The sequence below is a fragment of the Hippopotamus amphibius genome, chromosome 13 (genome assembly GCF_030028045.1).
Source record: "Hippopotamus amphibius kiboko isolate mHipAmp2 chromosome 13, mHipAmp2.hap2, whole genome shotgun sequence".
In the NCBI taxonomy this organism is placed as follows: Eukaryota; Metazoa; Chordata; class Mammalia; order Artiodactyla; family Hippopotamidae; genus Hippopotamus; species Hippopotamus amphibius.
Genome location: NC_080198.1, coordinates 40,255,619 through 40,274,136, shown reverse-complemented (window position 1 = coordinate 40,274,136; position 18,518 = coordinate 40,255,619). Strand labels below are relative to the sequence as shown.

Below are 18,518 nucleotides of genomic sequence, written 5' to 3'. Positions count from 1 at the left end.
CTAAACCCTAGAGAAATCTTTTGCTCACCAGATGGAAAAATAAATTTTATAAGAACAACCATAAGATCACTGAGCTCTCTATTAAAGAGTCTAATTCTGTAGGAGGCAGAATTTAGCATAATAAACAGCACCACCACCACCAACAAAAAAAGCTAAGAAAATTGATAGCCAATAACCAATAATGCCCATTTTCTAACCTGCCGTATTTAACACTATAACATTAATTTTAAGCCAAACATGAAAGGAAACACACACACACACACACACACACACACACACACACACAGTATAAGAATGTTCAGTGCAGTGTTATTTATAATTTTGAAAAAGAACTTTCAATTTAAACAACTACCCCAGGAAAATGGACAATGAACTTATAAGCAAATGTGGTATTATATAGCCATTATAATGTGTATGTGTATGTATGCATATACACACACACACATATAAAAAAATACAGAGTAATTGGGAAAATGGTTAAAAATCATGTTACACAGAAACACATGGGATAAAAAAACTTTTAAGTCTTCAAAATTACAAATACATAAAATATATCATGTGGTTAAGGAGATCATAAAAAATGAAGGCAGTTAATACAGTTAAGGTTTTCAGAATTAAAGCAGGACACTTTAAAAGAGAAAAAAAGAAAGAAAAAGCAGAACACTGTCACAGCCTTGAACAAAATGTTGATATATCTTTGTCACAAAAATACAAACAGAAGTAAAAATTACTTCTGTTACTCTAATGCTAAGTAATGTGTACAGGAAACATCTCTGGGAGTCTCTGCCATCCACATTAATTCACCTTTAAGGAGTGATGGGGAATGATGGGAGAGACACAGGAACATGGTGAAGATGATGCCTTAAACAGTCTTCTTTTTTTTTTTTTTTTTTTTTTTTTTTTTTGGCACACGGGCTTAGTTGCTCCGTGGCATGTGGGATCTTCCTGGAGCAGGGATCGAACCCATGTCCTCTGCATTGGCAGGCGGATTCTTAACCACTGCACCACCTAGGAAGCCCCCAGTCTTCTTTTTTTAAAAAGCTTAAAATATATTGGTTTTATGAAAAAGAAATTTTATTAAAAACCACAAAAATACATTTCCAAAGTCATTCTCTCTTTCTTGCTGATCACTTTTGGGGTAAGCCAGCTAGCATGTTGTATGTAGCTCTATTAAGAGTGGTAAGGAACCAAGGCCAGCTAACAATCTTGTGAGTAAGCTTGAAAGTAAATCTTCCATCCCCTGTCTAGCCTTCAGATGACTACAACTCTGCTTAACAGCTTGACTGTAATTTCATGAAAGACTCTGAGCCAGAATCACCCTGCCAAACTGCTTCTGAATTACTGACCCACAGAAACTATGAGATAATAATTACCTATAGTCTTAAGCTGCTAAGTACTTTGTGACACAATAGATAATTAGTATATATAAAATTAGCCAGTATGTAAAAGTGATCAATGGCAGGACTTTCCCTCACAATGGATTTAACATCCCATAAACAGACAGTAAAACAGACAAGAGAATTTCCAAAATTAGTTACCTGTACAATTGGTGGAGTTGTCTGTGAATAGGGTGATGTCACACCATAGACAGTTGGACAAGCCTGTCCTTGATAATATATGGTTGCTTGAGACTGTGCAGGTGAGTACTGCTGCTGTACACTCACGGACTGTTGATTTGAATCCCAAACACCATAATTCTGTCCCTGGACTGGGCCTGGGGTTGGCACTGGCAAGACGGTGACACTGGAGTCTTGGTGTACCACACCATCACTTTGGGTCACATACTGTGAACTGGAAACTTCCACAGGGGCTGCCACATGTGGCACCACTGGCACAGGTGGAGGGGCAGCAAGGGGTTCTGTAGAATGTCCCACCAAGGGCTGAGAATGATCATAAGGAGCAGGAGAACACACAGGATCCATGCTGGGTGTGGGGAGGAGCACCTTTCCAGCATTAGGATTGCTGGGATCCACATAGGCCTGCATGGGATAACCTGGTGGGTAGCCAGCAAAGGGGTGATGAGGGGCATTGTAGCCAAGAGAGTCATAGGGCAGTGGAGACGTCATTCCCAGGTTCTGCATCTGCTGCTGTTGTTTCTGAGCCTCCCGCTGAGCTACCTCTTGCTCAAACAACTTTCGACGCTCTTCTGTAGAAAGTTTATTGCGATCTTTAATTCGTACTTTCTTTTTAGAAGTTGGTGTATCATATCTAGAAAGAAAACAATAAGAGCACCACAAAAAGTTTTTCCCTAAATCAGAGACATAACCAAAGCACTAATAAATGTTATGTCACTCGATACTAAACCATTAACCACACCAACTTCAATTTGGCACTGGCTAAAAATCATACTCAAAATTATTAAGGAGTTTTGCAGATAGGAGAGAACTTCAAGGAAATAAACACTTAGATGAAAATAACAACTTTATCCTTATTCTCAGACTCTAGAACTTCAAATTAAAGATACATGTAGTATCCTAAACAGATTCTTCTTTATAGTTAAGTTCTACAGTTCTGTAACTACAAATTCTGAAATTAAAACAAAAACCCAAATACACTAATAAAAGCTACAGAATTTGATGTTATATCTGACCACATCCATTTACAGCAAATATCAACAAAGATTAGTTAAGTGAAAGATAAGCATGTACTCATAAAAGTACAGGGAGTTATATTCACATATTCTTCTTTGTGCAGTACCAAGTACAATATCTTATTGCTAACCCTAATACCCTGTGATAGTTTTGACATGCATCCCCAGTATACCTCCAAGAAACTCAGCTCTAACATTCACAAGAGAATTTAAGGTTTAAAAGATTCTTATGTGAAGTTCTATGGACTGAATCGAACTTTTGAGAAAAGTGCTCTTTGGTAAAAATGAAAAATGACAACTAATTCCAAGATGTTTCATTGCAAAGAAACATCTAATAACAGCTTCATGGATAAGGGTACAACATTTATCTAAACAACAAAAAATATATCGTCTAAAAACCTCTTAGTTGAAAACTTCCTTTAAAGTGTTAGTGGGGTGGTAGTATCCTTAGCTGCCTGGTAGAAACAAATGCAAATAATCTATAGAAGAGAGCACCTTAAATCCAGGTGAATTCCTACAGATTAAGTTATAAGGAACAGGAGTTCATGAGAAAATAAAATTAACCTTGCCATCTGTACAACATGGATGGACCTACAGGGTATTATGCTGAGAAAAATAAGTACGACAAAGAGAGACAAATACTGTATGATTTCACTTGTATATGGAATCTAAACAAAACAAATGAACAAACAAAACAGAGTTACAGATACAGAGAACAAACAGGTGGCTGCCAGAGGGGAGAGGGGAAGAAAGAAACAGGTGAAGGAGATTAAGAGATACAAAAAACCAGTTGCAAAATAAATGAACCACAGGGTACGAAATGTACAGTGTGGGGAATACAGTCAAAAACTATGTAACATCTTTGTAAGGTGACATACCATAACTAGACTTATTGTGGCAATCATTTTGGTATAGAAATACTGAATTACTATGTTGTGTAACAGGAACTAACAGTGTTGTAGGTCGGTTATACGTCAAAAACAAGCATGCAAATGCACAGAAGATAAATACATACTAGAGAAACAATGTGTGACATGATAAATTAACACTGTTGTATGTTATATATGAAAGTTGTTAAGAGAGTAAATCCTAAAAGTTCTCATCACAAGGAAAAGTGTTTTTCCCTATTTCTATAATTTGGTATCTATATGAGATGACAGTTGTTCCCTAAACTTATTGTGCTGATCATTTCATGATGTATGTATGTCAAATCATTATGCTGAACATCTTAAACTTACACAGTGCTGTATGTCAATTTTATCTCACTGGAAGCAAAAAAAAAAAAAAGTACATAATTATAAAATTACAAAACACACACACACACACACACAAGTGAGAAGAAGAGACATACAAAGACTGCTGATACTGGAATTAACCAACACAAAAAATTAGAGATATTTAATATGTTTAATAAGATAGAGGCTATTAAAAATATGTCTAAGGAACAGGACCATAATATACTATCAGGAAGATTTGAATAAGAACCCCATGAAGCATCTAGAAAGGAAAAAAAAAAAGTAAATTAAAATTTAATTATCACATAAAATTGAAATTGCACACACCTGGTAAAATTCTACTTATATATCCAAGAGAAACTTTTGCACATGTACACCAAAATAAGATAACAGCATTCTACATAATAGAAAAAGCTTTATAACAAAACATTATACAGCAATAAAAATGAATAAACTGACACTATTATGAATAAATCTTAGTAATATAATATCAAATGAAAACAAAATACCCTCAAATTAAATACAAAATAATAGCCTTTTCATTAAGTTAAAACTAATATATTTTTAAGAAATATATATTATATGACATAAAACTATTGGGTTGACCAAAAAGTTCACTCGGGTTTTTCCAAAATATCTTATGGAAAAACCCAAAAGAACTTTTTGGCCAACCCAATATATTTTAAAAAAGGCAGGCCAGGGTATAATGAATACAGGATCCAAGATGGTGTTATTGCAAGTAGTAAAGGCAGGGGATGGTACAGAAAGAAGTGACATAGCTAGCTTTACAAGACTGTTAAGATCCTGACTTTTGTGCTGGGACCTCCAGGGCTCATTACATCATAATAAATGTATGCAGAAACAGTAAGTGTCATGAACCAAGAAGTAACCTAATACTTAATTCAATCCAGTGCCCATAAGAGCTATGGTATGGTTAAGCAAGAGACTAGATCTGAAGAGAATTAGTAATGTGGAAGATGATCTTCAAATATAAAAAGTTCAATGAATTTCAACCAGGTTGAAAAAAAAATCCTTATATAAACATAGGGTAACAATACTGTGGAACACCAAATACAAAGAGAACTTCTTAAAAGCAAGCCAAGAGAAAAGCCAGGTTACTTAACAAATAATAATTATACCAACAAGTTTTATAAAATCCATAAGGAAAGAAGAATGAAGAATAACAGCTTTAAAGTGTTGAGAAAAACTGTTAACCCCAAAAAACTTCCTTTCAAAAATGAGAGTAAATGTTCACATAAAGACTTGTTCATAGCCAGTAATATTCACATTAGTCATCTGGAAACAACCCAAATGCCTATCAACTAATGGATTTATAAATAACTATAGTGTATCTATACAATGGGCCACTATTAAGCACTAAAAACGAACTGAGACACAAAATAACATGGATGAATATCTCAAATATAATATGCTAAGTGAAAGAAGACAATATACTTTACAGCATATGATACGATATATATGACACTGTGGAAAAGACAAACCCTAGAGAGAAGGGAGATCAGTGGTTGCCAGGGACTGGGAGGAGAAGAGGGGATGGACTACAAAGGGGTAAGAGAATTGTTTGAGGTGATGAAGTGTTCTGTATAACTTCTGTGGTTGTGGTTACATAACTGTATGCATCTGACAAAACTCACTGAACAAAACACTTAAAATCATCAATTTTACTATAAGTAATTTATATTTGCTGATTAAATAAAGCTGATTTTTAAAACTGAGGGTGAGAAATACAAACAAAATATGAGAAAGACTTTTAGACAAAAACTGAAATATTACGAAGAGAAATTCACTAAAAAAACATTTAAAGGGGTCTGAGATAAAGAAAAGAAAAAAATTAGTAAATGTAAACAAACTAAAAGAATTAGTGTACATAAAAAAAATTAACAATAACTGATGGGGGGGAGGGATAAGGAATTATAATACCGGACAATAATACCATATAAATTGGGAAGGCTGAATGATCAGAGTTAAAGTATCTCAAAGTACTTACATTGTTTTGGATAGTGATTAGCTTTAAATTTTATTAATTTGAAACAACCAGTTAAAGAATTGCCACAAAAGATAAAACAACAACAATAAACCAATCAGCTATAAGCTATTTATTAGACACAGAAAAGCTGAAAGTAAAAGGAAGAGTCTTCCTGGGCCAGGCCTTCTCCGTAGCCTGTGCTTTAGCTCCTCTCTAAAGTACCTAGATAACAGTATTTGATGCACACTTCCTTAGTTGGTTTTTTTTTTTTTTTAACAGATGTGAAACCCATCCACCAAATGGAAGACGTTAACTACTTGATGGCCACGAGCACACAGCCCCCAGGCCTCCTGGAGCCTAAGGACTGATAATGTTACACCCTGTGACACCACCGTTACCTCACCATCAGCCAATCAGAGAACTGTGCACAAGCTGATCACATTCCCTGCGCACCCCCCCCCCCACCCCGGTTTTTAAAAATGCTTTGCCCAAACCCTTCAGGGAGCTTGGGGGTTTTTTACAGCACAAGTCACCCATCTCCTTGCATGGTCCTGCAATAAACCCCTCCCTGCTCCAAAAAAATAAAAAATAAATAAATAAAATAAAATGAAGGAAGAAAGATATACCAGTTAGATCCTACTAAAAGGAAGATAAGCATACTTCTATTAATATCAAACAAAAGAGACTATAAAACAAGTTTCAATAAAATTCTAAGAACTGTTATCATACAGTTCAAATTAATGACGTCTCAATTAATGACAATTAAATTGGAAATTTAACAAAAAGAAATCTGAACACCGCTGTATGTCCTAATAGTATTTAGAACTAGATTATGATGAAGCTGTATGAACAAAAGAGTAGTTCAAGCAGTCTTATATAGTTCGTAAACACTTTTATTAGAAGAGAAAAATTAATGACCTAAGAATCTCAACTGTTCCAGTTAAGAAATTAAAAAAATATATATATATATATAAGAAGCCTAAAAAAGTGGAAGGAAACAAAACACAAGTAGAAATCAATTACCAAGATAAAAAAAATGCTATCATTCTGTGATTTGCACTGGAGGTATTGCTAGCAAAGTAACATGAACAAGGCACAAGAATTAGAAAGGAAAACCAAAACAAATTCATATGATATGGACTGTTGACAATGACAGAAAAAAAATAGGGAGAGGGTGGGGCAAAAGAAAATCCTATACTCTTGAAATTAATAAGCGTTTTGTATGGTTAACAAACATTGGATCAATATACAAAGGTCAACTGCATATCTAAACATCAAAACCAAACTGATATGTAACAGAAGTTAGGATTCTCAGAAATAAATACACCAAAAGATACACAAGTTCTTCTGGAGAAAATATAAGCAAAGACATTAATGAAAAACTGTATCTTCATTAAAAATATTAAAGAACACCTAACTAGACACAGAATATTCAAATACTGAAAGCAGATTCTAAGGAAGAATAAATCTAAGAAAAGACAGGACACCCCACAAGACCAAGTAGGGATTTGCCCTACTTGCTATCAAGATTTAAATACAAGATAGTCATAGGAGCCCAGAAACAGATCCTCCTATATGTGAAAACCTGTTGAAGAGAGGTGGTACTGCAGATCAGTGGGGAAGGGAGGGGTTTTCAAGTAGTAAATGACGCTAGGACAACTGGGTATTCACTTAGAAAAAAATGAAACCTACCTTAAAATATATACAAAAATTAATTCCCAATGAATTAAGGACTTAAATCTAGTAAAAAAAAAAAAAAGTGTATACACACATACACACACACACACACACACACACACACACAATCACCTCAAGAGTTGGGAATAATTTCTTTAAACACTGTAAACACTAACCATAAAGGAAACATACAATTCATATATATTCAATTACCCAAATTAATAAATTCTGTATATTGAAAGAGAGTCAAACACAAGTCATAAACTGAGAAAAAAATACTTGCAGAATTATATTTAGAATACAGAAAAAGAACCCCTAGAGCTTAAAAGACAAAATTTAATAAATGAACAACACATATAAAAAGACACTTCACAGAAGAGTAAACAGGAATGGTCAATAAACCTATGACAAAATGTTCAATCTATTTAGTAATTAGAGGAATGCAAATTAAAATCATGATGAATTACTACTACATACCCAGACAGCCCAAAATTAAAAATTCTAACAACTGCATTACATGACTGCTATAGCTCAATTTTTAAAGTATATTTAATTTAAAAAGAACTTCTTGGGAATAAGTGTTTTCTAGTTCCCAGCAGGTGATTATGTGGCCCATTTTTCCACCAGCATGACAAAAGCCTCTGACACAGGGATCAAGCAACATTTTGAACTGGTATGGTACAAGATTCACTAGAAAACAAAGTTCAGACTTTGGAAGAATTATCATTATCTCTGAAAGGTTATCTCCCATCAATCCCCACTTCCCTTTAAAGAACAAACCTTTGGCTCCTCAAATAGCATTTAAATGTTATGAAGTAGAAGCCATTTGAGTACCAAGAGTTTATAAGTTTTCACAGCTATTATTACTGTTGAAAGAGACTGTTTCAATATTTATAAGTAGGGTTTTCTTTTATACTCACTCATCAAGAGAATACATTTATTACAAAAGCCCTTGTTGCCCCAAATCATAAGTATATCACTTGGGCACTTTTTTACTTGCTGAGAAAAGAGAATAACTCACATAGGCCACTTACCTGTCATCTGGCCTTTTTGTTCCCCGCTCATAGGCAGAAGAAGGTGGTGAGAGGGAGCCCCTTCGTTTCCTTTTCTCTTTATTTTGTGTTTGTTTGTCTGGATCTCTCTCTCTTGACCTGTTAGGAGTCTTTGGGGCAATTGTTTGATCTCTGAAGCCAAGAGCATCCCTTCCTCGTTCGGTTACTAAGGGAAAAGCATTTTTAAAAAAAATTTACTTGGTAGACTTTTCTCCATCATGATAGTGTATCAACTGTATAATAAAATTTCTATCCAACAAATGGATCTATGTCCATAGACGTAGTATATGTCCACAGACTCCTCCTTCATATACCCAGTCCTGAATTTGTGTGCTCTACTTCCTAAAAGTCTCTTCCATGAATGCCCTTTTCTACCTTTTTCCAACAAAGTTTCAGTCTAAGCCTTCATCATTTCTAACAAGTTCTGTGGAACACATGCATGCAAGATGTTCCTGATACCTTTAGCAAGGCAGTCTGCTTGTCAATTCAAAATGTAAAAGCATTCCATTGCCCTATAACTCTGCATATTTACAATTTGTAGAAAAGCAACCTGGCATGCTATAAGCACAAAAACCTCAATAGAAAAGTCTCTTTAAAAAAAAAAAAAAAAAGAGAGAGAGACAACTTTTTATGAACTACAATTTCAAAAGAAAAATATTTCAAACACAGGTGATAACAGGTGGTAACTCAGGAAGTTATCAAAGCCAGAGAGCTATATCTTCAAAATAGGAATGCCAGCTTCCTATTCAAGGATGGAAGCTAACCTTCACTCAGTCTCTTTACCCAGAATGGTTCTCTCCCAATTCCATTGCCACTGCTCCCAAAAGCTGCCCTAAGTACTACTCTTCACTGATCATGCCACCTAGTCTCTCATTTCCCTAAGTAGTCTAAATCCCACCAATAAACATTTCAATATAAATTGACTAGTATTATATGCTGTTGCTTTGTGTGTGTTAGTACTGCTACATACTAACCATATTGCTCTCTTCACAGGAGAGAATTTCTTATAAAATATCTCTCCTAGTCCAAAGCAGATCCTCAGTAAACACTACTGTTGCTTTTCTCACCTCAGAAAAATGTGCTATTGGTTGTTTTTCCCCTAGAAGCAGGATTAGGTTCTCACAGTTCTTCCAGTTGGCCAAAAACTCCATTTATTTACAAAACAGTTGCTAACCTACAGCCACATGTGAGTATCTGTCAGTGAGAAGCTAACAGAACCAACTCATCTAATACCACACACTGGTAGAAAATACTATAGAATTAAAACAACTGTTCAGCTCACAAGGTATTAGCACAAAATCCTTTTGGGAAGTATTATTACCTAGTTTCCTTTGGATCTGCCCATGACTACCCTATTTCCTCCTTCCAACCCAGGTTCCTTATCCTGGTGTTAATTTCCTTAAAATGTGGCTATTCACTATATACTGGCAAATTAAGAAAAGGAATCATACCAACAGTATACATTCTGACTCTGCATCTTAGAATATGTGAGGCTGAATATCTTACACATTGTCAGATTTTCTCTTATTTTAAAATGAGGATAAAGCTAGACTACATATTTCCCAAAGTATTTAAAAATCCTTCTGAATTTTAAAAGTTCTAAGCTTTTTAATTGCTTGACATTGAGGGGTAACATAGGAAGTCAGGCTTGCATTATAAGCATTTCCTTAATCTAAAAGCCTGAGACTGAGATGGAGGTAGAGGGTTCCCCATATGTGAGGATGAGACTGACGCTGGCACACAAAAGGCTGCTCCCTGAAAAGATTATAGTTGTCCACTACAGACCATGTCCTGCATCTCTCAGAAGGCCATACCAGACTAGATATTTACAAAATAATGGTGGCAGGGTGGGGTGGGTGGACCTTCATAGGTATCTAAACTTTGCCTGTCTTGCTAATTTTCAACTCAGTGCACCCAGAGAAGATAGCCTCTGGTCATCAACTCTACACTGGTACTACTGATTTTGCCAACCAGTACTACCCAACCCTACTTTCTTTCTTATGGGAAGAATTCTTTGCAGCCCTAAGCAGGATGTCTGGCTATGAAGAGACTAAACCAGTAGAACTAAAAATATCCAAAAGATACAAAAATGATGTAAAGGATACTTTATAGGGCTTTAACAAATAAGATTGTTTAACCAATACGATCTAAGATTATAAAAAGTTCTTCATGCCAAAAATAAAGAAAAAGACCAAAAACATGATCACACTGGCTCCTTCACTCGATTTATATTGGGTCAGTGTTGGAGGGATGCAAAAGACTAACAAGAGCCACCATAATTTATCCCACTGTTTCAGTCTCTAAAGTATGTTGGAAATATAGCTAAGTGGTAAAGCCCAGAAACCAGACTGGTCTCCCTATCATCTGTTCTGTAATAATGATTCTTAACCTTTTGAGGGGTCACTGATTCCTTCAGAATCTGATGAAAGTTTTGAATTTTCCCCAGAAAAATGAATGTATACCAAGGATTTTGCATATGAATATCTACAGGTAAAAACTTACACACAACTCAGGAGTTCAGGTTTAAGAATGTCTCCTCTAGAGGAACAAATGAATGGAAGAAAAGCTACTAAAAGGCCATGACTTCAAGGAAAGAAACAACACAGGGAGTATAAAGGGACATCTCCTTTGACAAAAATTCACTGAGAAAAAAAATGCATAGATCCACCTCCTAGAGTAATGAAAATAAAAACAAACAAATGGGACCTAATTAAACTTAAAAGTTTTTGCACAGCAAAGGAAACCATAAACAAGACGAAAAGACAACCCTCAGAATGGGAGAAAATATTTGCAAGTGAAGCGACGGACAAGGGTCACTTGTTTGTATATCTCCAAAATATACAAACAGCTCATGCAGCTCAAAATAAAATAAAATAAAATAAAATAAAATAAAAATAAAAACATGGGCGGAAGATCTAAGTAGACATTTCTCCAAAGAAGACATATAGGTGGCCAAAAAGCACAGGAAAAGACGCTCAACAACGCTGATTATTAAAAATGCAAATCAAAACTAGAATGAGGTAACACCTCACACCACTCAGAATGGCCATCATCAAAAAAATCTACAAACAATACATGTTGCAGAGGGTATGGAGAAAAGGGAACCCTCCTACACCATAGGTGGGAATGTAAATTGGTATAACCACTATGGAGAACAGTACTAGGGAGATTTCTTAAACTAAAAATAGAGCTACCATATGATCCAGCAACCCCACTCCTGGGCATACAGCTGGAGAAAACCATAATTCAAAAAGATACATACACCCCAATGTTCACTGCAGCACTATTTACAATAGCCAGGACATGGAAGCAACCTAAATGTCCTTCGACAGAGGCATGGATAAAGAAGATGTCGTACGTATATACGATGGAATATTAGGCATAAAAATGATATAATGCCATGTGCAGCAACATGATGGACCTAGAGATTGTCATACTGAGTGAAGTCAGTCAAAGACAAATACCATATATATGTGGAATCTAAAAAAATGGTACAAATGAACTTATTTACAAAACAGAGAAAGAGTCACAGATGTAGAAAACAAATTTACGGTTACCAGTGGGGAGGCGGGGAGGGATAAATTGAGATTGGGATTGACATATATACACATAAAATAGATAATTGAGAGACTGGGATTGACATATACACATGTAAAATAGATAACTAATAAGGACCTACTGTATAGCACAGGGAACTCTACTTAACACTCTGTAATGGCCTATATGGAAAAAGAATCTAAAAGAGTGGTTATATATATACATGCATAACTGATTCACTTTTCTGTACACCTGAAACTAACACAACATTGTAAATCAACTATACGCCAATAAAAAATTTTTTAAATGCATGTTTTCAAACTTATACCAAATATTTCATTTACCTAATTACATATTATCTGGTTTCAAAAACAAAATAGCTAAAGTTCTTATCAGTTACATCTGCATATTTCTAAAAGAATATTTGTAAAGCCATATGCACAAAGTATTTCTGAATACCTACTTGTGCTCTCCTTTTCAGTTTGACTTTTCTTTGGAATTCGATATACCTCCTGCAAAAAATAAGCCAAAGGAAGGGTTATTAGTGTGGTGTGGAAGTGGTGATTGCTTTGAAACTGAGTGATTTCACATGGCAACAAAGAAATGGGGAGGAACAGTCTGGTATTTTAATTATTCTCCAAAATTTGACTTATACTTGGCTTAAAAAAAAAAGATCCTGGTCCCTTAAAAAACAAGTAAAAACATACAGCACAAATACATATTTATTTCTAAACATCTACCAGGCTTGTATGGCCTCATTAGCAGACTAAGTAACTAAGGCATTTTATTTCTGGCAGGAATATACAACTCTTGATAATCTTAGTTTCTATATGCCTTCTGCATATACAATGAAGTCATCTATAGTTCCTTTACTTAGAGTATTCATATGAACAACTCAAACATCTCACTTGCCATCCCTACTTAAGGGAAGAAAAGGTTAGTAATAATTCAGCTATATAAACAGACTTCAGAAAAATTACATGTGTAAAGACAATTCCTGGTATTCAGCCTATTTTTCTATAAACAAAAAAATCAACTTGGCTAATGGCCAAATATAGTCTACTTTTATTCTGCTGTTACTTTTAAAAAGGAAAAATAAGTTTTAGATCATTGTTGCTCTTCAAATACCATCTAATACTCTATCAAAACTGTTCTTGAGAAATATAAACTATGTGTTTTTTTTTTTTTAATAAACTATGTTTTTAAGCCATCCCCCTAGCTTTTCCTATGTAGAATTTCCACGAGAGCTGTGATTCTCAGTTCTGACTGCAGAATTAAACTACTCCAGGAAACTTTTATAGATATATTATCCCAAATAAACTGAATCTAAAATTCTGGGAATGGGTCCCAGGCTCCTGTATTTTTTTAGAGACTCCCCACTTGATTCTGACATCCAGAGAAGGTTGACACCACTGAACTACGGCTTCTCTTAACAGCCCTCACTCATTCCTTCCTTACAAGGGAGAATTTGAGAGAAAGAACTATGTATGTCTGTCCTCAGCTCAGAGCCATCAGCTCTTTCTTCTCTTGGGCTGCTTCTGCCTGTAGAGAGGATACATTCCAATCTATTCCTCTGAGGGATGCCTGGAGTTGTCTAACTCAGTGTTTAGCTGTGGGTATGCTGAATCAAGGATGAAGACAGAAAGGACAAAGTTAACACTTTTAGCTCTGACTTCTCTATCCACCTCTCTCTCAGAGGGGTTAACCAAACTTGGGAAAAAGTAACAATGTCACTTATCAGCACTTATCCACATTATAGGGGAAAGCAGGTATCCAGCTAATTTTAAAAATGACTGTTGCACAGGTACTCTGTAAACCTAGGCACTCCAAAAGAGTTCATTCATGAAGGGTGCTTAAAAACAGACATATCGAGAGATATCTGAGTCAACTAAGAATTACACAATTTGAACTTAGTTTCTTTTGCATAAGGTCTTGGCATTACAAGTATTCATTACAAACATTTATAGTAATTTATTACAGACCTCAAGTTGTGGACCCATTCTGTGGTGGCAGTTAATATACCAGAGGAAATGCTTCTCAAAGATACATTCTTAATTCCACTCAAAACTTTAAGGCAACTGCTAATTAGAAAATATATTCTGATAACTAAGTTGTACACATGAAACTAATGCTGCATGTCAAACATACTTCAATTTTTAAAAAAGTATTCAGCGCCTTCTCTGGTGGTCCAGTGGGTAAGATTCCAAGCTCCCAATGCAGGAGGCCCAGGTCTGATCCCTGGTCGGGGAACTAGACCCCACATGCATTCCGCAACTAAGAGTTTGCATGCCACAACTAAGAAACCACATGCCGCAACTAAGACCCAGTGCAACCAAAATAATAAATAAAGTATTCTGATGTTCACAAAATGGATGATTACTACTGACTAGTGACCAAGAGTTACTGCCTATTAGTGTGTGCCTAACACTATGGGGAAGTTCTATCAACATGCACCCAAGCACTTGGAATTACTACTTTCCTCCTTTTCATACTGTCAAAGCTGTATACAAAATTTAAGCTGGAAACTCAAATTATCTTCTTTGAGGCCCTGAAATGCAACAAAATTTTCCCACAGTCCCACAATAACAAAAACTGAGAAGCAGCCATATAAAGATTACTATAACATTTCTTAGGACCATTCTGTCTTGTGAATAAACAGCAATAGTGTTAGCCTACACCATCTGGAAATCTGTTTGGAACAATGTTACATCTGCATGGCATAGACTCCACTGCTGAAAATGCTTAACTATAGAGTTGCCTTCATTCACATTAATCCTTTATCTAGATGGGAGATTAAAAAATAAAATTAGAGGATAAGAGTTAGAAGTCCTATATCTAATAACAGGTAGCCAGAGAGCAGGAGAGAGAAAACTGAGGGTAAGAAAGCATAAAAAAAAAAATTTTTTTTTAGAACTGAAAGACGTTAAGTCACCAGATGGAGAGGGCTCAGAGTACCTCTCCCAACAAAGGAATTGAAATAGTATCAAAATAGCAATATTGTAAGCTAGAAAATGATGTAATAATATCTTGAACATTTTGAAGGAAAATTTATCTCCAAATGATAATTATACAATTTGCCAAACAAGAATAGAATAAAGGTATTTTTCAGATCTATAAGGTCTCAAAATTTTGTCTACCAGAAGAGAATGTTGAAGACCAAGACTGTGGCAGGTCTAAAATTGAAGATTCTAGATTGTACGAAATACATCTCATAAACTGTCTACAGTGTACATTGTACCATACTATGTATTTTAAAAAGACCTAATAACAATTCCTGACAGCATGATGGAAAATCTTTGGAACGTTACTGTAAATGAATTATCCAGCATTTAGATTATGATATAGGCATATATTAATAACTATATGTATATAAATTCAACAACTGGGCATTCCAAATAGATCAAGTGTCCAAGCTCTACTTTTGTGCAAATAACTAGGAGGTGGTGGCTATTTAAAATAACATCTGCACCTAGAATCATGGAAATAAAATCTAGAATAAACAAATGGGACCTCATGAAACTTAAAAGCTTTTGCACAGTGAAAGAAACCATAAACAAGACTAAAAGGTAACCCTCAGAATGGGAAAAAATAATTGCCTATGAAACAACGGACAAAGGATTAACCTCCAAAATATACAAGCAGCTCATGAAGCTTAATACCAAAAAAGCAAATAACCCAATCCACAAATGGGCAGAAGACCTAAATAGACATTTCTCCAAAGAAGACATACAGATGGCCAACAAACACATGAAAAGATGCTCAACATCACTAATCATCAGAGAAACGCAAGTCAAAGCCACAATGAGGTATCACCTCACACCAATCAGAATGGCCATCATCACAAAATCTGGAAACCACAAATGTTGGAGAGGGTGTGGAGAAAAGGGAACTCTCCTGCACTGTTGGTGGGAATGTAAGTTGGTACAGCCACTATGGAAAACAATTTGGAGGTTCCTTAAAAAACTACAAATAGAACTACCATATGATCCAGTAATCCCACTCCTGGGCATATACCCAAAGAAAACCATCATCCCAAAAGAAACTTGTACCATAATGTTTATTGCAGCACTATTTACAATAGCCAGGACATGGAAGCAACCTAAATGCCCATCAACAAATGAATGGATACAGAAGATGTGGCATATATATACAATGGAATATTACTCAGCTATAAAAAGGGATGAGAGGGAGCTATATGTAATGAGGTGGATAGAACTACAGTCTGTCATACAGAGTGAAGTAAGTCAGAAAGAGAAAGACAAATATTGTATGCTAACTCACATATACGGAATCTAAAAATGGTACTGATGAACTCAGTGACAAGAACAAGGATGCAGATACAGAGAATGGACTGGAGAACTCGAGGTATGGGAGGGGGCGGGGGGTGAAGGGGAAACTGAGACAAAGCGAGAGAGTAGCACAGACATATATATACTACCAACTGTAAAACAGTCAGTGGGAAGTTGTTGTATAACAAAGGGAGTCCAACTCGAGGATGGAAGATGCCTTAGAGGACTGGGGCGGGGAGAGTGGGGGGGACTCGAGGGGGGGGGAGTCAAGGAAGGGAGGGAATATGGGGATATGTGTATAAAAACAGATGATTGAACCTGGTGTACCCCCAAAAAAGAATTAAAAAAAACAAAAACACCTGCAAAAGATCTGAAGATGTCATTCTAACCTGTAATAAAAAGTTGTCTTTCAATAATACTGTCCTTAACTGGCAAGTTTAGTTATCTAGAAACAGTGTTTTAAAAAAGGGGACATGCCCTTCATTTTGGTGACCAATTAAATACTACTGTAAATGTATTTGGTTTTTTGAAGCTCACAGGGTATTAATATGTTGGAGCACTATGTAAACTTTAAAGAGGTCATAAACAGCATTTATTACCTTTAAAAAAAGGGGGGGGACATGTTTTCAAAAAATGAAGCTGTTAACAGAAATGTACATCAAAGATGAAGAATTAGCTTATAAAACAAGATTATGAGCTTGAGTCTGAAGGGCAAGTAGAGGAGAGAGCCAAGAAAAAACTGAAAATAAAGACCTAAAATTCAGGAAATAGGCTAAAGCAAGAAATCCGCAATTTGGGAAAACCTTAAGAAACGATATATTGTGGTACTGCCAGAGAATGCCAAGAAAGAAGGTAGAGAAAAACAGGCTGACCTGAAGGAAAATAAAAATGGTGGAAAGTCTTCATACCTGCTTCATACAGTATGTTTTCCATTTCTTAACAAACACCTGCCAGCAATCGCACTTCTGGGTATATATCCAAACAAAATGAAAACCAGATCTCAAAGAGATGCCTGACTCCCATGTTCTTTGTAGCATGATTCACTACAGCCAAAATGTAGAAACAGCCTAAGTGTCCGTCAAGAGATGAATGGCTAGAGAAGATGTGGTATATGTATACAATGGATATCATTCAATCAGGAGAAAGAAGGGCATCTTGCCACTTGTGACAGGGATAGACCCTGAGGGTATGATGCTAAATGAAATAAATAAGACAGAGAAAGACAACACTGTATGATATCACTTACTATGTGCAATCCAAAATAGCTGAACTCATAGAAACAGCGACTAAAACAGTGGCTACTGCGTGCTGGTGGGGGGAGGAAGAGGGGGAGGGGGGTAATGGTCAAAGAATTACAAACTTACAGTTATGAGTAAGTTTTGGGGATCTAATGTGCAGTATAATGATACAGTTAATAATACTGTATTATATACTTGAAAGTTGCCAAGAGAGTAGATCTTTAATATTCTCCCAGAAAAAAAGAAATGGTAATAATGTAGATGTTAGCTAATACTATGTGGTAAGCCGTTTACAATATATATGTGTATCAGATCAACAGGTGTAAACGTTAAACTTACACAATGTTAAATGTCAATTATATCACAATAAAGCTGGGGAGAAAAGAATGTGGATACTAAAACAAAGGACCCTTTTAACCCAAGAAATATTACATATATTTAAAGTACAGTAAAGAGGTTCTGAGTAAATGAATTCTCTTACAGAAAAAAGAAGTTTACTTTTAATTATATGGTTTTTATAATACCCATTTTTAGTTAAACAAACAAAACAACACTTGACTAAGTTACCTACCGCTAACAGAGATGTTTTCTTCCAACAGGCTCAAAAAGCACTCACTGGCAGTTTGTTGGTAAAGTACTCCAGCACATTTTTAACACACCTCAAATGATTAGAACAGAAGAGAACGAAAAGAATAGACCAGAATAGAATAGAATAGGACTGCAGAAAGAAATAGGATTAGAACAAAATTACAAAACTTTATAGGACTACTTTTTCTGGAAAGTATAAAAATTTAACACTGATGTAGACTGTAGACTGTTCTTTAGCTAAACAAGACTTTGAGAACAAAATAATTTACAATGAGATTATAATTAATTTCTTATCTTTTATTATACACAGATCAGATTATATATT

The 18,518-nt window shown here is 35.4% G+C and overlaps 1 protein-coding gene across 5 annotated transcripts in view; it reads right to left on the bottom strand.

Annotated features, from left to right (window-relative positions):
• Positions 1 to 18,518, bottom strand: part of SETD2 (SET domain containing 2, histone lysine methyltransferase) — a 113,592-nt gene that overhangs the window by 24,230 nt on the left and 70,844 nt on the right. For 3 of the 5 annotated variants that reach the window (XR_009048858.1, XM_057706761.1, XM_057706760.1), the window contains 3 exons: positions 12,542 to 12,590; positions 8,524 to 8,707; positions 1,539 to 2,208 (listed from right to left, as the gene is read on the bottom strand). Coding sequence is in view for 3 of the 5 variants with exons in the window: in XM_057706761.1 (XP_057562744.1) it covers positions 1,539 to 2,208; positions 8,524 to 8,707; positions 12,542 to 12,590 (903 nt within the window). In the remaining 2 variants the exon portion in view is untranslated. Of the gene's footprint in view, positions 1 to 1,538; positions 2,209 to 8,523; positions 8,708 to 12,541; positions 12,591 to 18,518 lie in introns of those variants that run through there. The other 2 variants (XM_057706762.1, XR_009048859.1) reach the window with 2 other exon arrangements.